Below are 21,084 nucleotides of genomic sequence, written 5' to 3' on the forward strand. Positions count from 1 at the left end.
GCTCACTGGTCCAATCAGTACTGGCGTTACTCAATTGTAACTACGCATTAGCCGCGTTTGCGCAAGCGCAGTTCACACCAGCGAGTTTTCCGTCGCTTTTGACGTCATATTGGTGGCAGTGTAATGAATTCTAACTTCTCTGAGTCCACCCCTCTTCCATCGTTCCTTAGATGCGAACTTTTCTGGATTTCAGTTCCTTAAACCTGGGTCCTGTCGGCCTCCTCAATGGCCAACTGAAAGGGAAACGCGCACTCAAGCGGAGACCGCAGGTTACATTTCTGCGCATGTGCAGTGACCCGAGCGGAGACAGCCGGGGTGTGGCTCAAGGCGGGGATTCCGGGCGTGAACTCTGCTTGCTCGGTGCCACCGCTTCCGGGAGGCGACTGGAGTATGTCAGCCCCGTTTGAGGAGCGCAGTGGGGTGGTTCCGTGCGGAACGCCGTGGGGCCAGTGGTACCAGACCTTGGAGGAGGTGTTCATTGAAGTTCAGGTGCCGCCAGGCACTCGCGCCCAGGATATCCAGTGCGGCCTGCAGAGCCGGCATGTAGCGCTGGCCGTGGGTGGCCGCGAGATCCTCAAGGTAGCGGCTAGGTCGGGGCTTGTGCTCATTTTCTTCCCGGCCTCCCCAAATTCCGGAGTCCTCAAGTTCATGGTTTCCATGGAAAGATTACTGGAAGGCCGTTAGGCCTCTCTGGCTGGCCGAAGGGTGAATAAGATTGCCCTGATTTTGGCCTGGTCGGAGCCCCTGACCTCAGGGCGGTTCGTTGTTTGAAGTTGGCATGAAACTAGCCAGTTTACCTTGCTTTGTTTGTAAGCCAAATGAAACTCCTCTGCGGGTCTTCACTGAGAACTGCCTAACTAGATCGTTGAAGGAAAACAAATATTTTTTGACATCTGTACCTCCAGGCACTGATCTTGGTGCTGGGAGGACCGCGGTGAACGAGCCAGATACTGTTCCTTTACGCAGGGAGGCATAATTAAATCAATAAATATATAGGAGGTTATAGGAAATGAAAAACGAAAATAAAGATGTTGGGTTGAGGATTTGGAAGTGATGTCCGTTGATTTATTTTCTCATCTAAAATTGGAAAAATTCTGTAAGTTTGTGGAGTGTTCAAGCCAGTGGTCAAGAAGTTGTGAAGAAAGTAATGGATATCCCTTTTATTCTTATCAGTATCCTTTGGGTCTGGGACCCATTTCTTCCTTGTTAAAATGTATAGTTTAATTCAGTTAACTTGAAGTTAGATTTCTTCTTCAGCTTAGAAGCCCCAGATATTTGATGGCAGTGTTGTGTAATGGTGAAGGGAGACTGCTTGAGAGTATACCTGGCTTGGCCATTTTCCCAGTTGTAACCTTGGGCAAGAGATTATTCATTTTCTAAGCCTTCATCCCTAAAGTGGGATAATTATAGTACCTTTCTCATAGGATCATTTTAAAAGTAGCATGGTATCTATGAGTGAAGAGCTTGGAGTAGGTAATAACTAATATGTAATAAGCTTGCACTACATGTTCCTATTATTATCTTAATATGAAAGTGTTTTGAGTGTCTCAGAAAAGGAAGATTTATGTGAAAGACACTGATTTATGTCAGCTTGGCTCTTGATGACCTTTCTGAATAGTTGTGCTATTTATAATTTACTGAATGGTGATTTCAAATTACATTTCAAATTTACTTTAGTAATTGCAGTAACCTAGGGAATTTGGCGGAGAAGGCAATGGCACCCCACTCCAGTACTCTTGCCTGGAAAATCCCATGGACGGAGGAGCCTGGTGGGCTGCAGTCCATGGGGTGGTGAAGAGTTGGACACGACTGAGCGACATCACTTTCATGCATTGGAGAAGGAAATGGCAACCCACTCCAGAATCTTGCCTGGAGAATCCTAGGGTCGGGGGAGCCTGGTGGGCTGCCGTCTATGGGGTCGCACAGAGTTGGACACGACTGAAGGGACTTAGCAGCAGCAGCAGGGAATTTGGCAATAACTCTGTCTTTAGGATTTTAGGTACATTTATACAAGTAGTATTCATACACCCCCCCGCCCCACCCCCTGAATTGACATCTGAAAAGACTGTTTTCTTTTTTTAATGTGACATGTTAATTTCATTTCCGAAAGCTAAAATTTGGTAAGTAGCAACAAATCAAATTGGATTTGAGCAGGTGCAGTCTCTTTTAAACTTATATTTTACTTAGTTCTTTCTTAAAACAAGAGTTTCTGAAAAATCAGTCACAACTCATCTGACATCATAGGTATATACGAATGTGTGTGCTTTCATTTTTTTTTTTCTTTTAATGCTAAACTGCCTTACAAAGAGATTGAACCAGTTTTTTTTAAAGTTTATATTAAGATATTTTTCCTTAATATCTGTAGGAGAGTTCTTTTTGTAGTTTATTGGTAAAGTTAACACACTTCAGATGTTGACATCACATTTGACCAATCAGTAGTAGTTCTTCATCTTCTAAAAATTAAGGAGCCCTGATCTTTTTGTAGAGTGCTCTGTGTTCTTTACTGTAGTATATACTCCATCGTGTAAACTAGGTTCTCTTTTACTCGCTAGGCAGGAACTTAGGGTTGGCCACCTATCGATGTGTTGAAATGGTAGAAAATTTGTTCTCCCTACTCTAAACAAATTAAGTAGTTATATGTAGATTAGATAGGAAATAAGGGAAGTCTTAAATCCGGAAAACTTTATGAAAATTAATGGAATTTCTTTTAGTACCTCATATGTTTATTTTTCAGGGCAAACTCTTTGACTCTACAATAGCTGATGAGGGAACATGGACTCTGGGTAAGGGTAATCTATTACATTTCTTAGAATCTTTTTAAAAGTTAATTTTGTCTTGGAAATTAGTATGTTTCCCCCTGCTGTAGATTTGCAACTTTGTAAGCTATAGTAAAGGAATGTATTGAAAACAATTGTATGTCAACATTTCCTAATTAGGTTTCTGAAAATATAAATTAATGATGAACTTTGATTTCTTTGTGATTTTTGTTTGTTTGTTTAGAGGATAGAAAAATGGTCCGTATTGTTCTTACAAAGACGAAGAGAGATGCAGCAAATTGTTGGACTTCTCTTCTAGAATCTGATTATGCAGCTGACCCTTGGGTGCAAGACCAAATGCAGAGAAAACTTACATTAGAGAGATTTCAGAAAGAAGTAAGTCAGATCAGTTGAAGAATATGTGTAGTTAAACATCTTAAACTCATAGAATAATTATTACTTGAAATCAAAACTCAAACGTCATTTTAAAAAATTGTTAGCATTCTTCAGATAAATTTTTTCAGTTTAATGGTTAGAAAACTGACTGGCCTTTCTATATAGGGATTTAACCTCACTACCCCACCCCTGCTGCCCCAGAGGAATTTATCTGTACCACTGTGATATCTAAGTTTAAATTTATTTAGTTTGCATCAGTAGTTCATGAATAAACTGATAAAAATTCTCTCAGTACATACGTCGTGTAAAAAAGTGAAAGGCCCTTTAGTATCTCCCATTCGGTATCTCTCTCTCATTCTCATCTCAATACATTGAGTTTATTGTTTTGTTTTTTTTAATATAAGTGGAGGATCACACAGTATGTATCATCATGTAGCTTTTTCATTTAATAATATGTCTTAGGTCTCTTTCCGTACTAGTACATGTGGATAAAATTCATTCCTTTTAATTGCTTTAGAGTGTTTCCTAGTTTAAGTGTATTATTTTTACTTAGCTCTTCCTCTTTGATGAGATTTAGATTTCTCTGTGTCTATTTCAAACAAAGTTTGTGCTTTCATCTCTGAAAATACTCACATTTTCCTTTAACATAGCTATCTAGGAGAATTATTGGATCAAAGCACTGTTAAAGTTTTGATAGATAATTTCTACATAAATGATGATGATTCCCAAATGTATGTCTCTAGCCTAGACTTTTTACAGAATGTCAGAACTGCGTATCCAGCTGTTTACTTAACATCTTGGCTGTTTAACAGACATATCCAACTCAACATATCCAAGTGAACTTCCTAATTTCCCTCACACATTTATTGTGCCTTCTCATCTCATCTGATAGAAACTGGTTGTTCTGATGGAACAACATTGGGGAATCATCCTCCACTCTTCTCTTTGTCTCACACCCTGCTTGTCAGGAGCCTTACTGTCACGGCCTTCTAGGTATGTTTAGAGTTTGACTGCACATCACCACCATTCTACCACCACTCTCATCTGGACCACCTTTAAAGTCTTGCTTAGGTTAGTCTAATGACCTTCCCCCTACCCGGTTTTCTTTTTGGCTTGAACTGGGTCTTCATTGCTGCACACCAGCTTTCTTTAGTTTCAGAAAGCAGGGGCTCTTCTCTAGTTGCAGTGCACTGGCTTCTCATTGCGGTGGCTTCTCTTGCTGCAGAGCACAGGCTCTGGATGCACGGGTTTCAGTTGTTGCAGCACAGGAGCTCCTTAGTTGGGACTTGCAGGCCCTAGAGTGTGTAGGCTTCAGTAGTTGCAGCCCATGGGCTCAGTAGTTGCGGCTTCCTGGCTCTAGAACACAGGCTCAACTGCTCCTTGGCATGTGGAATCTTCCCGGACCAGGGATTGAACTCGTGAACCCTGCATTGGTCAGGCAGATTTTTATCCACTGTGCCACCAGGAAAGTGTTTCTTAATGACCTTTTAATTGTTCTCTTTACTTCTACCCTTGCCAAGCTGCAGTCTTGTGAAAATAGCAGCTAGAGCAGTCCTTTTAAAATGTAAATCAGACAATATTACTTCTCAGAACTCTTTCACTCAAGTAAAAGACAAAGTCTTTTACAAGGCCCAGACTCATCTGGTCCTCCCTGACGTCTCTGATCTCCTGTCCTGCTGCTGCCCCTCTCATTCATTCTGCTCTAGCCATGCTGGCATTTCTGCCTTTTATTAAACATGCCTGACCATTCCTTCTCTGTCCTTTTGACTGCAGTGCTCTTTTCCCAAAGTTTACCTGATTTCTTCACTGTTTTCCAGCAATTTCTCAATGAAGCATATTTTGATGATCCTATTTGAATATTCTAATTTCCTCATTTTCCTTACTTTACCCTACATCTTTTTTCTTTTCTATAACACTTACTGACTTTTAATACACTGCATCATGGGGCTGACAAACTATAGCCAGCAGTCAAATCTAGCCCACTGCCTGCTTTTGAAGGAAATGTTTTACCGGAACACAGCTATGCTCATTTGTTTGTGTATTGTCTTTTATATAGCAGCAGCAGAATTAAGTCTTGGCCGTGACTGAGACTATGTGGCCTTCAGTGCCTAAAGTATTGATATTTACTACTTGACTCTTCACAAAAAAGTGTGCTGGCCCATGCACCAGGTAGCTTAGGGTTTATTATTTGTCCTCTTGTTAGAATATACACCAGAACAGGGATCTTTTGTCTATTTTGTTCACTCTTAAATTCTGCATGCCTTTCATGGTGTCTTCTAAACAGTAGCAACTTAATATATGTTTGTTGAATAAGTAAAATGCCTCTTAAACAACTGAAGCCAGAGGTAGTACTTCCTCTATAAGACTGTTACGAGAATTGAATATTTTAGTGTATATATATATATACCTCTTAGAACCCTGCCTGGCCTATAATAAGCTCTCAAAAAAATGCTAATTATTAAAATCTGTTTATATACTGATGGTAAAGAATATGTTTGCCCATACACTTGTGAACATTATAATATGCATACTAATCTTCTAAATATTTGTAAATATGAAAATTGAAAAAAATCTCATAGTTTTAGGTTCCATTTTGGCGATTACAGTGAAATTGGATATCTTTTCATGTTTATTGGCCATTTATTAATATATTTCCTTTTTTGTCAGTTGCCAGTTTATATCTTTTTACCATTTTCTTTTTGGCTTATTTATATTTTTCCTTTTAATTTTATCTGAATTTTTTTTTTTTTCCATGTCTTTTAGAATCCTGGTTTTGACTTCAGTGGAGCAGAAATCTCAGGAAACTACACTAAAGGTGGACCAGATTTCTCGAATCTTGAGAAATAACTGTGACCTTCTTGCTGCGTTTTGTGGATCCTAGCAGATGTTGCCAACTTAATCAGAGGAACAGATTATGTGGTGGAATAAAAATGTGGATACCTAGTTAACAAATTGCAAAATACATTTAAATATGGTTCTAAAAATTGCATTCAAATATGATTTACATAGGAAACATCTTAAATACTGTGGAAACTATTCTATTGATACGTGGTAACTTTTATTTTGGACTTGTTTTTGCTCAGCATGATGTTTTATATGCTGCACTTTACTAATTTCATATTTAGCCTGTATTTTTAATACAAAAAGTTTTAGGGTATAGATCATGTAAAATGACAGGGTGCCTTCAGGGAATATTAAGTTTTTCTTCCAATAACTGTGATGCAGGAATAATGTTCAATAAATTTTTCTAAATAGGAATTGTGTACCCCTTTGTCTAAGTGTACCAGTTCACACAAGGAAATTGTATTACTGAAGAAAACTTTCAGAAAGGAAAAAATAATTCATGAATATATTCTAAGTTAATTTTAAGAGTTACTGAAAATTTCTGAATTAGTATATTATTCTTTGAGAGATGCCTTTATGTCAAGAAATTGAAAAGTAGCTAAAAACGTATCAATAAGAATAGACTAATGCAAAAGGAAGCACTGAAGCAAATTTGGTTATTGGTGAATCCTTTGTTAGGGACAAGAAACACAGTCAATGAGTATAACTCAGTGATATCTTTTTGATCTTCATTGATCCAGGCATATAGGTAAGAATTGTCTTGAAATTTTTTCTTTCATCCTTTTTGTCCTTTCTAATTTTAAATATTTTGAATAGTCTTGAATGTATAGAGAAGTTACAAGTAAAGCACACAGACTTGTCTTCTTCCTGATTCTCCAGGTTTTTGTGTAAGTTGATAACATGATGCCCCATCACCTCTGAGTACTTTAGTGTGTATTTCCTTCAAAGGACATCTCCTACATAGCTTCAAATACAACCATTAAAATCAGGAACTTAGCACTGACACATTATGACCACCTAATTCTGGACGTTTATTCCATTCAAGTTTGCTTATTGTCCCAGTAATGTTCTTTATAGCAAAAGGATCCAGTCAGAATCATGCCTTGCCTTTTGTTTTATTTCTGTGGTTGTGCTGCACCACTTGTGGGATCTTAGTTCCCTGACTAGGAATTGAACCCAGGCTCCCAGCAGTGAGAGTAATGAATCCTAACTACTGGTCTGCCATGAAATTCCCCATTTCTCACTTTTTGATATCAGGGGTCTTTAGTATGCTTCAGACTGGAAAAAGTCTTCATATTAACCTTGACTTTTATAACCATGACACTTTAGAAGATCACAGGCTAGTTTTGTACATCTATTATGGTGTGTTTTGTCTGATATTTCTACACGATGAGAATCAGGTTATGAATCTGACCGTTGCAGAAGAGAAGTGATACTGTGTTCTTACTGCATCCTGTCACAAGTTACTGGTTACAGTTCACCCTTTTTCTGATAGTGTTTACTGTTGGCCTGCCATATTGGTGGTTTTCAAACTCTCAGATTCAATCAACCAAGGATAGAAAATAGTTTAAAAAAAAAAAAAAAAAGTGCAGAAGCTTCCAAATAGCAAAACTTGAATTTGCCTTGCAACAAGAAACTAGTTACATAGCATTTATGTTGTGTTTATAACTATTTACATAGTATTTACATTGTATTTTATTAGGTATTATAACTCTAGAGGTGATTTACAGTATCAGGGAGGATGTGGGTAGATTATATGTAGGTTATATGCAAACATGATGTCATGTTATTGAACATCTGTGGATTTTGATGTTTGAGGGGATTGCTGGCTCCAATACCCTGCAGAAGCTGAGGGACAGCTATACTTAGATCATTGATGAAGTGGTGTCTGCCCATCTTCTCCACTACAAAGCCATTCTTTCATGCTTATGACTTAAGTATATTTTGTGTGATGTAGTTTCAAAGTATTACCTTGTTTCTCATCAAGCTTTAAATGTATGTCTTATATAATACACACTCATTATTTCCACTTTATTTATTGAGTAAAAATCTATTATTCCCATTACTTTTATCCTCAAAATTTTTCTAGATTTGGCCAGTGGAAATTTCTTGTAGATGGCTTTTATGTCCTTTTGACATGTTTCCGTTATTATTTGAGCAATTTCTCATTCTCTGGCATAAGATATTCCAGGCTTCTTATGCTTTCCCTACCCTTGGCCAAGAATCAGACATTTTTCCAGAGTCCTGGTTCTCTGTGAAGAATGGTGTTTAGAAACCAGGATCTGTTAGCAGTTGCTGTTTGTGTGTGTGTATTATGCATATGTTTACATCTATACATTTATGTCTACATATATGTTGAAAACCATGAGTTCACACTTAAACATTGATTTCTGACCCCATGGGGTTCATTTTACTCTCTCCCATTATACAAAACTTTCAACGTGAGATACCTGATCTTGTTATCCTTAATATATTTGGTTCCCCATTCTAGGTCATCTTCCCATGCGAATGCCTTTCTCAATCTGCTCAGCCTTCAACACCCTGTGCTAAGCAGAGGTACCTGTTTGACTTGCTTGGTTTTTGATGCCCCACTTGTCCACTACAGCCCAGGCACACCCTTTGGCAAGATAGCTGTGTTGTTCATTTTGCCCAATAACTTAAAGGATGAATGGGGAAGAGATTTTTTTTTAATTGGTTTATCTTTTTGACATTAAAACTTTTTTTAATATATTTTGAATAAACATAAGTAAAATTAACTTGTTTGTAGTTTTGTGAATTTTAACTTACATAGATATATGTGTGAAAGTGAAGTCGCTCAGTCATGTTCGACTCTTCGCAACCCCTTGGACTGTAGCCTACCAGGCTCCTCCATCCATGGGATTCTCCAGGCAAGAGTGCTGGAGTGGTCTGCCATTTCCTTCTCCAGGAGATCTTCCTAACCCAGGGATTGAGCCCAGGTCTCCCGCATTGTAGGCAGACGCTTTACCATCTGACCCACCAGGGAAGTCTAGATATCTGTGTGAACACCTCCAAAATCAGGAAACTGAACAGTTCTATCACCACAAAATCTCCTTCATGTTCTCTTTATAGTCATACCCTACTCCGAGCCTCAAACCCTGGAGTCCACTGATTTTAGTCTCTGCCTCTATATTTTGTTTTTTTCAAGAATTTCATTGAAATAGAATCATATGTAATCCTTTTTAAAAGATAGCTTTGAGAGAGAATTCACATCCCATATACTTTATTCATAAAAGTATATAATTTCTCAGTGGTTTTTCGTATAGTCATATATTCAACTATCACCATAGTCAACTTTAATTTTCATCACCTCAAAAAAACCAAACCCATATTTTTTTCTCTTATATTTTGGCTGTGCTGAGTCTTCACTGTGGTGCTTAGTTGCCTGTGGCATGTGAGATCTTAGTTCCCTGCCTGGGATTGAACCCAGGCCCCCTGCACTCGACGGCAGATTCTTAACCACTGGACCACCAGGGAAATCCCTGAAACCTGTATTTTCTTAACTATCACCCTCCACACATATACCCAACCCCCTCAAGCAATCACTACTTATTTTCACCTCAGATTTCTCTGTTACGGATATTTCATATACATGGAGTCATAATGTGGTCTTTTGTTTCTGGTTTAACTTACATAAGGTTTTAGAAGTTCATCCATGTTCTAGAATGTCAGTGCTTCATTCTGTCTGGCTGGATGATATTCCATTGTATGATTACCACATTATTTACCCATTTGTCAGTTGATGGACATCTGGGAGGTTTCCACTGTTTGGCTACTATGAATATGCTATAAACATTGAACTACAAATTTTTATGTACATCTATTATTTCCTTACAGAGGAGTGTAATCTCAAGTTTTTCAAAAATTTTATGTTTAATCATTTGAGGAGGATTGTTTGTTTTCCAATCATGTTTGTTTTCCAAAGCAGCTACACCATTTTACATTCTCACCAGCAGTATGAGTTTCAGTTTCTCCATAATACTTGTTATGTGATTCTTTGATCTTGGCCATCCTGGTGAATGTGGAGTGGTATCATGTGGTGGTTTTCATTTGCATTTCTCTGATGGCTAATTATGTTGAACATCTTATCTTGTACTTATTGACCATTTGTGTATCTTCCTTGAAAAAAATGTCTATTCAGATCCTTTGCCCATTTTTAATGGGTTATCTGTCTCTTTAATATTGAAGTGTAAAAGTTCTTATATATATTCTGGAGACAAGCCCTTTATCATATATGATTTGCATATATTTTCTTTTTGTATGATTTTTACTTTCTCAACAGTGCCTTTTGAAGCCTGAATGCTGTTTTGATATAGGCTAATTCATCATGCTTCTGGTGTCATGTCTAAGAATTCTGAAATCCCAGGTTACGAGGATTTTCTTCCCAATGTTTTCTTCTAAAAGTTTTATATTTTTATCTTTTACATTTAGATCTGTGACCTATTTTTTTTTTTTTTTTGGAGAAGCTGTGAAATATAGGTGGAGTTTCATTTTTTAGCATATAGATATCCAGTTGTTTCAAAATCATTTGTTGAAAAGGGTATTCATTCTCCATTAAATTGTTTTTGCACTTTTCACAAACATCAATTGCTATTTATATGGTTGTTTTTGGTCTCTGTTCTATACCATGAATCGGTGTGTCTTTCCCTTCACAAATACAACACTGCCTTGACAATGGTAGCTTTGTCTTAAAATTGGGTAGCATGATTCCTTCAACTTTTTCAGAATTGGTTTCGCTGTGTTAATTTTCTTTGCTTTTTCATGTAAAGTTTAGAATCAGCTAATCTATCTACAACAAAAAGTCCTGAAATTTCCACTGGAATAGCATGTCTTCTGATCCATGAACATGGGGCATCCTCTTCATTTAGCCCCTCTGATTTAGATCATTTTATTGTTTTCTGCTTCTAGAACCTTTACATCTTATATTTATTCCTAAGTGTTCATTTTCTGAAGATGTTGTAAGTTATTTCCTTTTGAAACTTTTTGATCCTGTGACTTTGATAGTTGTCTCCTTGGAAATTTTTGCATAAACCACAGACAGGAAAGTTTTTGTCTGCTCTAGTTTGTAGTCTTTTGTTTCCTTTTCTTGCTTCATTGTACTTGCTAGAAAAAAAGAGGTGGTGGAAATGGCCATCCCTGTCTTGTTCTAGATGTTAGTTTTGAAAGCATTCTAACATTATGTTAACTGTATGCTTTCATTGATGACCTTTATCAGATTGAAGAAATTCTCATCTATTAATTGTTAGCTGATTTTTCTCATGAGTGGACTGGAATTCTCTCAAATGCTTTTTTCTATATCAGTTGATCCTTTTTTTTTTCTTCCTTTAGACTCTTAGTATGGTGGATTATATTGATTTTCTAATTTTGAACCTGCTTCTTTCTCCCATCCTTTTCATTCCTAAAATTTCTTATCAGTCTTGCTAGAAGTTTATCTGTTGCTCTTTTCAAACCCCAATTTTTAAATTTTAATTAGCCCTATTGTTTCAGTTTCATACACTTTTTTTTTTACACATCCTTCTTCAGACTTCCTTGTGCTTGCTTTGGGTTTATTTTGCTCTTTTTCTAGTTTCTTAAAATAGAAATTTACTAGTTTTGAGACCTTTTTTAACAAAAATGATTGATACTATGATTACTAAGCACTGCTTTAGCGGCATTCCATGTATTTTGATATTTTCATTAAGTTCAAAATACATTCTCTTTTTAGACTTTCCCTTACAGGCATGGATTATTCATAGATGTTTCTTATTTAACTTCCAAGTGTTTGGAGATTGTCCCTTTAACTCTTTTCTAGTTTTATGGTCAGGGAACACATTTTATATGATTTTAGTTCATTTCTTTGTTTATGACCCAGGATATATTCTCTCTTGGTGACTATGCCACATTCACTTGAAAAGAATGCTTATTATTCTATTTTGGGATGAATTTTAAATAAAGTAGATCCATATGGTTGTTGGTACTTTTCAGTCCTACATCCTTGTTGATTTTCTAGTACTATACGTTACTGAGTGGAATCTTTTAAGCCTGCAACTGAAGCTTTGTCCATATGACCTTTCACTGCTGTTAGTTTGTATTACTTCTTGTATTTGTAAGCTCTGATGTTAGGTGCATACATATTTAAGACTCATATCTTGGTGAATTCTTTTATAATTTTTTAATATACTTTATTAACTTTGATACAATTTCACATAAGTCCATTTAATCTATTTTGGGAAGTAATGCGCAGAGTGTTTAGGAACATAGCCTGAGTCACAATTGCCTGGATTTGAATCTCACATCCAAGTACAGGTATGTGACCTTGGGCTTATCTCTTACCTGCTCTGCTGTTCTGGTTTATTTGTAAATGGGATACTCTCATTCAGTTTGGAGAATAACATGAAATGATTCATCTAAAATATCTGACAATAGTACCTGACAGTAAAAACCATCACTGCTAACCACAAATGTTAGATCAGAAATATCTAGTTTTTAAAAAGTATGCCACATAATTTAGAAAAGGTTAAAGTGCCTATTTTAAAAAACAGCACTTATGAAAACAAGGATTATTCAATCTAACCTGAGTCAAATACAATAGGAACCTTCTTTTATAAGTTTTTCTTTATTCAGTAATTCCTTACAGTATCTACTTTCTAGCTTGTTAGTTAAATGAACAGTTCAAAATCATATATTAATAATTAACAAGCAGTCTAACCAGACTAATACAATACCTGGTGGTTGCCTATCATTACCAACCACCTGCTGGAATCCTGTTTAATTAGGTAAGAAAGTCACACAACTACAGATGGGCTGAATCTGAGGGTGATTTAGTATTAAGGACAGTTGTAACAGTGATGGGGTAGTCCATGTGGCGATGGTGGTAAAGAACCCACCTGCCAATGCAGGAGACGTAAGATTATGACACGGATTCCATCCCCGAGTTGGGAAGATGCCCTGGAGGAAGGCATGGAAACCCACTCTAGTGTCCTTGCCTGAAGAATTTCTTGGACAGAGGAGCCTGGCGGGTTACAGTCCATAGGGTCATAAAGAGTATAGACATGACTGAAGTGACTTGGCATGCCCATACAATGGAACCTAAATAATAAAAGTGACCAACAATGCATAAAGCAAGTTTTTGATGCATATTAAGCATATTTGTCATCATCTTGTGTTTATCTTTAAAAAACCACTAGAAAGCAAAGTGTCAATTAGGTAATAGCTATACTATCATAACTTTTTTCCTTACCATGTATCTTGTTGTTGTTCAGTCTCTAAGTTATGTCTGACTCTCTGTGACCCCACGGACTCTAGTCCACCAGGTTCCTTTGTCCATGGGATTTCCCAGGCAAGAATACAGTTTCCCAGGTTGCCATTTCCTTCTCTAGGGGATATTCGCAGACCAGGGATCAAACCTATGTCTCCTGCATTGGCAGGATTTTTCACCAGTTAGCTACCAGGGAAGCCCACCATGCCTCGTACTTTAGTGCTAAATTTAAAGTGAGTGGAGACAGCTTTTTATTGTGGTGCTATTATCACATTGCCAAAATAGTTAGAAGAGAAACAAATAGAAAACCACCTGGCAAAGGAATGCATTTCAGTAACTTTATTGAAAGGTATATCCCTTAGTACCAAAACATAATGGGAGTTGGTTAGGTTACCTCTGGCAACTCAAAATTAACACTGATGTATTCAAAATATTGAAATGTATCAGTATTTTGGGAAAACTGTAAAGTTATCCATAAAACATGGTTTACCAAGTATGAGATACACTGTGGGTCTTTGGTTCATTTTCTGATGCCTCTATAGCCATAAAATGATGTCAAAACTGGGTGCAGCCATCCTGGATGGATTCAGGCTACACACTGCACTGAGTAACTCTCTGCAACACTTTAACCCTGTAGATCTCCAAACACTACACCTCAGCAACCTTATACTTATGAAGATGCCTACTTATCTTTCCTAATACTTGCTTTTGGCACACAGTAGGGGCAATTAATGTAAGTATATTCTCTTCCTTTTAAGCAAAATTCTAAGTTAGAACCAAGTTTTATAAAAACAGTCCTCAGTAAAAACTGATGGAGTGTTAAAAAGTTTTCAGAGTGACGCTAATTTGTTTTGAGTTACTAGTACAGTAAAAACTAATTTTCTTGATGGGACTAGACTGAGGCAGTAAATTTTATATAAAACTTTTAAAATCATGGATACAAACATCACCTGTTTTCTAGAAAAATATTAAAGATAACATGCCAAAATTAATGAGTTGGTAGTTTTGCTTTACATAAATGCCCTCAAATTTAAATGTGATTTCTATGTAGCAGTAAGGTCCACATCTCTGGGTTAATAATTACTTGCATTATAGGTGCCAAGAAACTAACTATTCTCACTGTCTAGAATAGTGACCCTTATTGTGCCTTAAAAAGTGCATTTGTGAAATGGTGGTTTTGATGTAAACCTCATAGTTTAAGTAGGTTACCCTTTTTAAACACCACCTAAATACAATATATTGACCCAATATAGAAACTTGGATCAATGTTAGAAATGAAGATTCACAGTTTACCTTTCCAGGCTTGTCATTTGCATTTCACATTTATACTGTTACTTTGATTTGTATGTTTCATAGGTGAATTCAAATTTGAGTAATTCCACTATAGGGTAATGTTAATTAGGCAGTTTTCCCAAATCTGAGAACACCGATGCTAATCTAGTTGTGATGTTTTGAGGCTTCACAGCTTAAATCCGTTATAATATTATGGAATCCACAGCTCAGGATTGTGGAGAAAGGCTTCAGAAGTTTTTTGTTGCTGTAATCATCCTATTTAACAAACAAAAAACCAAGTTATTAGAAGTCTGCCAAACAAATTTTACTACCTGTTAAAATATCTAAGATTCATAATCATGTCTTATGTAGATGTGTTCTATGTTCACATTTAGTTTTGGTAGGAAGAAAGTTAAATCACCACAGTGAGTTAAACTTAGATGGTAAGAAAGTCTATCATATATTCCTGAGGAGGTTTACATTTTTTATGCATGTAAATACTTTCCACTGTTCAACTATTAGAGCAATGATACACAACTACAGTGCTGAGACACCCTGGCAGTTTCCAAAGACCCAGTGTAGAAACCACCTGTCCTAACTTATTTTTCTTTGAGTGTAACACCTGAGTTCATACTGATTTTCCTAATAAGCTAATGGTCTCAAATTAGTTCAATGTATGGTTCAAAATTTTGGTCCTGTTCCTTTACTCAGGCTTGTGTAACTTTAAATGAACTAAAGGTGGAGTCTACATGTAACAAAATGATATGCAATTAGGAAAAAAACACTGTTTTAGTGCTACTTTTAAAGTTTACATTATTAAGGAGGATGTGGCTTTGTAAGCTGATAATTTAATGAAATGGCTAACGTATATATCAAAGTTTAGATAATTCCTTACTCTTGGGATGTTGTATTGATACCTTGAATGTAGTGTGCTTGGTCACTAATTTGGGTCAAACTCTTTGTGACCCCATGGACTGCAGCCCACCAGGCTCCTACGTCCATGGGATTTTCCTGGCAAGAAGACTGGGGTGGATTGCCATTTCCTTCTCCACGAATGTAGTACATGCCCTCAAATATTAGCTGACTAGATCAGTGAGGTCATTTTCCCCTTTGCTATTCCAACTCCATTTTGTTTATTTTGAAAATAATTCAGACTTATATTCTTGAATTGTAGAAGAAAATTATATAGCATTAGAAAATTTTCTCTAACGTGGAGAATAACTACGAACCAAATTTACCAATTAAGGGACTGTTTCGGGAATTGTTGGAAGGTGGGTTATCCTGTAGTAACTATGCCTCAGTTGCCGTGCAGTACGCCCAGAAACAATCCATTTCAACTTCTGAACATTTGGTTTGGCACACTTGTTCGATGAATATTCAGCTAAACACTTGGATACAAGCTCCTGCCAGAAAGTCAAATCTCTGCCACTGATCTGTATGTAAATTAAAAAAAAAAATGTTAATAGTCCTATAGTTTTCATTATAGTAATAATTACAATCTTATTAACATGTCTTTCCGTGTCAAAAAAATTTAAGGGTGAGTTACTTAAGTTTCAAGCAAACACATGACATCTCACTTTACTTTAGGAACAAGTGGTTTAGTTTTTTTTACAGCTGTGAATAGGATTTAGGCTATGACCTTGACATACCTTGGAATGTTTCTGAAGACGTTCTACTCCTTCTGTTAACTCTATATACTTCTGTGCTTGGATCTCCAATGCGATGATAGACAATGCCAACACAGATGGCTAAAAGAGATACATTTTAAAGTAAATGTTGAATATGAAAATAGGTATATAAACAGATTTAATCTTTATAAAATATTTACCTTTGCTTTAGAAAATATGATCCTGCAGTAGCATGCCTTAAGTTGGGCTTCTAGTCTTTCAAAATTAAGGCTACTCTTCCTTTAAAGAGAAAACGAAATTTTATGTAGGTAATTTTACATCGAGTCAAAAGAAATTTTTAGAAAAATAATGAAGTCAATTTTAAAGTGAAGATTATGCACACTTATCATAGAAAAATGAATTATTTGAAGAAGTTTCCTTCCTTCAAAGACATTAACTTAAGGATACCATAGATGAATTTTAAATAATTTGGGCCAAAAAAGAAAAATTTATTCTACAACTACCAAGGTTTCTTTTCATTTTAATAAATCTGTTTTTGAATTGAAAATTTCTTTTTCCATAAATTCGTGTTCGATGCTTGCCTATTAGGTTCTGTAACTAGCCTATAAATGGAAAATGTAATGTTAAAGAATTTACCATCTTAAGAATTCAAAGACTCCAAGAAGCTATTTTTGACTGAATGTCTCCTCACTTTTGCTGGAGAGTGAAGTGAAACTCAAGTGGCTTAGCTGTCATTTTACTTGATTGAAATTCTCCCAGCATACTGATTTTATGTAACATTCAGACAATATTCTGGTTTCTACATCTCCTTTGTTGAAAACAAAGCTCACATACCTTTCATGTGGCACGTTCTCTTGAAGGAGTGAGTAATAGAGCTGTAGAAACTGAAAGGCAGTAGTAGCTTTGACTTTCCAACACACCTTCTCCAATACAATCTTCTCCATTCTCATCAAGTCTGAAACCGTGAACCTGTACTGGCTTATTCGGATCAAGTCAGTTGCCAATGGGACATTCCTTTCCTCTTCTGTTGATTTTACAGCCAGATAGAAGCAGCTTAGTCCAACACACCCAAGGTGCTTGGGCTGTACCTGAAAAGACAATAAGTCCATCTCTACCTTATTTCAATTAAAAAAAAAGTATAATCTAGAACTCAGACCCATCACTTAGAAAAATGTATTTGTGAGGTGAATTGCTCAGTGGCAAAGGACTTAGCAAGATCCACTGATGCCTCACCTGTAGGCTGTAACCATATGCACCCACTTGGAACCAATTTTTGAGTAAATGGAGTAAGTTGCAGCGTACTGTTTGCCTTTAGCACATAACAATTCTTAGTTCTTCTGGTTTTTTAAATCACTGAAGAATGATAAGTGGTAAGTTATTTGGTCAAAGACTCATATGAGGATTGAAATATCTTACAGCTTATACACAAAATTTCTTTTCAGAATGTTGTGTTTTCCCAGGCTGTTTTCTTTGTAGTAATACTTGTGAAATGTTTTTAAATACTGTGACACTGTTTACTGTACCTGTAAAGCTCTCTTCACTACCAAGCTTTTAAATTTATCCATCATTTTCTGAATGTCTACAATCAAAATTCTATCCAGTTTATTTAAAAAGCTTTATTTTGGCTATGCTGGGTCTTCCTTGCTGTGCGGGCTCTCTCTAGCTGTGGAGAATGGGGCCTATTCTTCATTGTGGTGTGTGGGATTCTCATTGTGGTGGCTTCTCTGTTGCAGTGCATGGGCTCCAGGGTGTGCGGCTTCTGGGGTCTAGACCACAGGCTCAGTAGCTCCGGCACATGAGCTTAGTTGTGTGGCCGCATGTGAGATCTTACCAGACCAGGGGTTGAACCCCAATCACCTGCATTGGCAGGCAGATTTTTTACCACTGAGCCACCAGGGAAGCCCTCTATCCACTTTAAGTTTCAGCTCAACTGAAGCTTTAAAAAGCTTTTACCAGTATTTGGGCTCTCCTCTTCTTAGAACCCCTTCAGCAATATATTTATATTTCGTTTGAAGTATAATGTAATTCTTTTCTTATTATTCCTTGTACTAATGATAGTTGTAAGTGCAAACATTACTCCCACTAAGATTATAATATACTTGAGGAACAGATGCATGTCATTCACCTGTGACACATTTAGAATTAAAGGTAGTGCCTACACATGGTGTCTAAGAGAGTTGTGAACAAGTTTCTTGAACCATTTAACAAACATTGAGCTCTTTCTGTATATGTTGCATTCTGTTAGGTACTTTGAATAAAACATGAGTTTCATTTTAAGTGTCACATTATCTCATTATCTGCCAAAAACCATGGACACAGAGAAGTCAGATGTATTTTTAACAATTAAACTCTGAAAGCTACACAGATGTCCTGCTTATCCAATACAGGGTACAACTGTGTATCTGCTCCTTCAGAAGATACTCTCTACTATATGCAAACTTAGGCTGGAAATGCCAAGCATAGGCATGACTTGGGTAATTTTAAGGCTAAACCAGTTGGAACTTTATTATATATGAACAAAGATCAAAAAATATACTCTATTGACCAGGTGGTAGACAGCATGAACAAAAAGGAAAAAAAAAAAAACAAATTCTAATTTTTAACCCACAATCTAGCATTCTGCCTTTAACACATTTCTTAAAAACAACAGTAAAAAAATGAAAATACCCAGACTATCAAACAAGACTTTTAAAATTTTACAACAGCCAGCTCTCCTACTGAGAGGCTTTGCAATGATTTGATATTAGACTATTATTCAATGTCAGAAGTTAAGTTTAATAGCTGATGCATTACTCTTGATTAAAAGGAAGAATATTCATCAATGCTATAGTACACAGAATTACCACAACGTTTTGGTTACTTGCCGAAAACAACAAAAAAATGGTCAAGTTATGAATACCAGCCCAAAGCTGGCAATACCATGTCCAAAACACATTGAGCAAAATCATGAAATACTCAGGGTAATGCAGCTTTAAACATACCTTCATTTTAGACAGGAATCTGTCCAGTAAATTCACAGCTAGAGAAAATGTCTCCGTGTCAAAGCCAAAGAACTGAGTTAGACTAAGAAGATCTTTTACTTCAAAGTCCCTCAGTCTTGCAGTCATTCTAAGGCCATTATCATGTGCAGATTCAATTAGTCTCAAGCCGCAGACCTTTGGCTGACATCTCAACTCCTGTTCCAACAGGGCATTCAGCTGGTGTAGCAGTTTCTGAGAGTCAGTTGTTGTCAGTACCTCTATCATCTATATATAGAACAAAGCCCAGAAAGGAGTGAAAGAACAGCCCTTCCTGTCCTGCCAGGTGCCTTATAACACAAGCATCCCCTCTCTCAATGCTATTAGTGAGTCTCAGTCATTGCCAAGGGCCATCTGTTATTCTCCCCCTCCCCAACCAGTTGGTTACATCCATCCTAAATTGTGACTTCCTAGACGGCCTTTTCAAAATAAATAAATAAATGCTAATCTTCATGCCCAAACTTTGAAATTAGACGGTAGTATGTATTCTGCCGCTTAGTAACAATGTGAACTATTCAAGTTAGTCAATTTTTCTTACTCCTCAGTTCCTAATCTGTTAATAGGTTATTACTCATTTCATAGACTTATGTGAAATAAAGGTAAAGAATTTGCTTGCTATGCAAGAGAAACCAGTTCGATCCCTGGGTTGGGAAGATCCTGTGGAGAAGGGTATGGCTACCCACTCCAGTATTCTTGCCTGGAGAATTCCATGAACGCCCGAGCCTGGAGGGCGACAGTCTATAGGGTCGCAAAGAATAGGACACGACTGAGTGACTAACACGTTCAGTTTCAGGTACACAGGTATCTAGCACATATAATAGGTGCCTAATAAACACCTGGACAATATTAACGAGCTTATTTATAGTCTGTAAAACGAGGCAATATCTGCGTCTTTAAATGGCTGTTAAGATTAAACAAGATGATTCAACTAAAGAGTTTAGCATAGTGCTTGGCACTCAGTGCTCAGCAACTGTTAACTTTTATTGATGTTACGAAAGGAAACTCAGGTGTTAAGAGCACACGCAGTGGGGACAGGAGGCTAATCCATCCTGAAAGAGGAACCTGGGAGTTTCATTAATTTAGGGCAATACTGAACGCCTACTATGCCCCAGGCACAGGCTATATGGACAGTCCCTCTCCCCAACAACCGAAAGGCAGGAAGCAGAGCATCTTCAGGGTTGAGCGACGGAAGAGGTGGACAAATGTGGAGTCACAGTCTTCATGGATCCAACTCTTTCGCCCCCGGGATGGTGCCTGGGACCACGCCAACTTGACATTAAGACGCCTAGGGAGGTCTAATCTGGCCCCGCCCCTCCAGGCTCGGACTAGCCTGAACTTGTTGCTCGGTCTAAAGTTAACCGAGGAAAAGGGCGCGAGACGAATCCTCCACCCCGGCTCCTTACCCCCACCCCGCGCCCCCAACCCTGCTCCGTAGCTGCACCCTGCAATCAACCCCGAAATCCCAGCTCACCTTGATTGCGACTGCAGCTCCTCAGCGGTAACCACCCTCCCCGGGCCTGCTCTCACCTCACCCCACGATATACGATCCGAGAGGCCTACGAGGCGAGAGGACTCGCGGGCAAGAGGGGACAGGCCCGGGGAGGGGGAGCCGTCTTGGGTGGGGGTTTCTGCAGCGCCGCCGAGACGACACTGCCCTTCTCTGGGTCAGTTCGGAGCCGAAGGGGCCGCGCCTGGCCTTCAGAGTAATATATTGGAGGGCGGGGCTTTCTCGCTGCGATGGGAGGGGGGAAGTGGGAAGCATTTCCCCGCTAATTGGTGTAAGTCTTTTGATGGATGGCTCCCGCTGTCCAAAGAGGGCTGGTCAGTAGAGGGAAGATGTCCGGCCAATCAGCACACGTTTTTCATTATCCCCGGAGTCAAATTCTCCGCCCCTTGAGACCACGCCCCTGCCTCTA

General features: G+C 37.8%; 2 protein-coding genes across 4 annotated transcripts; one reads left to right on the forward strand and one right to left on the reverse strand.

The window, feature by feature from the left end:
- Positions 1-89: 89 nt before the first annotated feature.
- On the forward strand, positions 90-7,581 carry NUDCD2 (NudC domain containing 2). Of its 2 annotated transcripts, none has more exons than XM_027545751.1 (4): positions 90-269; positions 2,735-2,783; positions 3,001-3,152; positions 5,916-7,581. In XM_027545751.1, the coding sequence occupies exons 1-4, from the start codon at positions 171-173 to the stop codon at positions 5,997-5,999; spliced, it is 384 nt and encodes a 127-aa protein (XP_027401552.1). In that variant the 5' UTR covers positions 90-170; the 3' UTR covers positions 6,000-7,581. The 2 variants fall into 2 exon arrangements, with proteins under 2 accessions (XP_027401552.1, XP_027401551.1); XM_027545750.1 differs by having other exon boundaries at positions 100-579; positions 5,916-7,564.
- Positions 7,582-13,575: 5,994 nt separating this feature from the next.
- Positions 13,576-20,868, reverse strand: CCNG1 (cyclin G1). 2 transcript variants are annotated; one of them, XM_027545752.1, is made up of 7 exons: positions 20,640-20,868; positions 19,133-19,396; positions 16,986-17,239; positions 16,352-16,430; positions 16,173-16,271; positions 15,762-15,956; positions 13,576-14,799 (listed from the first exon to the last, which is right to left on the reverse strand). In XM_027545752.1, the coding sequence occupies exons 2-6, from the start codon at positions 19,394-19,396 to the stop codon at positions 15,765-15,767; spliced, it is 888 nt and encodes a 295-aa protein (XP_027401553.1). In that variant the 5' UTR covers positions 20,640-20,868; the 3' UTR covers positions 13,576-14,799; positions 15,762-15,764. The 2 variants fall into 2 exon arrangements, with proteins under 2 accessions (XP_027401553.1, XP_027401554.1); XM_027545753.1 differs by having other exon boundaries at positions 15,753-15,956.
- Positions 20,869-21,084: the final 216 nt, after the last annotated feature.

Source organism: Bos indicus x Bos taurus, chromosome 7, assembly GCF_003369695.1.
Source record: "Bos indicus x Bos taurus breed Angus x Brahman F1 hybrid chromosome 7, Bos_hybrid_MaternalHap_v2.0, whole genome shotgun sequence".
NCBI classification, from domain to species: Eukaryota; Metazoa; Chordata; class Mammalia; order Artiodactyla; family Bovidae; genus Bos; species Bos indicus x Bos taurus.

Coding starts and splice junctions, on each gene's coding strand:
- NUDCD2 (XM_027545750.1), top strand. CDS start 391: ATGTCAGCCCCGTTTGAGGAGCGCAGTGGGGTGGTTCCGTGCGGAACG. Junction 580..2,734: donor GTGGCCGCGAGATCCTCAAG/GTAGCGGCTAGG, acceptor TTTATTTTTCAG/GGCAAACTCTTTGACTCTAC. Junction 2,784..3,000: donor TGAGGGAACATGGACTCTGG/GTAAGGGTAATC, acceptor TTGTTTGTTTAG/AGGATAGAAAAATGGTCCGT.
- CCNG1 (XM_027545752.1), bottom strand. CDS start 19,396: ATGATAGAGGTACTGACAACAACTGACTCTCAGAAACTGCTACACCAG. Junction 17,240..19,132: donor GATTCCTGTCTAAAATGAAG/GTATGTTTAAAG, acceptor TTGTCTTTTCAG/GTACAGCCCAAGCACCTTGG. Junction 16,431..16,985: donor GAGAACGTGCCACATGAAAG/GTATGTGAGCTT, acceptor TTCTCTTTAAAG/GAAGAGTAGCCTTAATTTTG.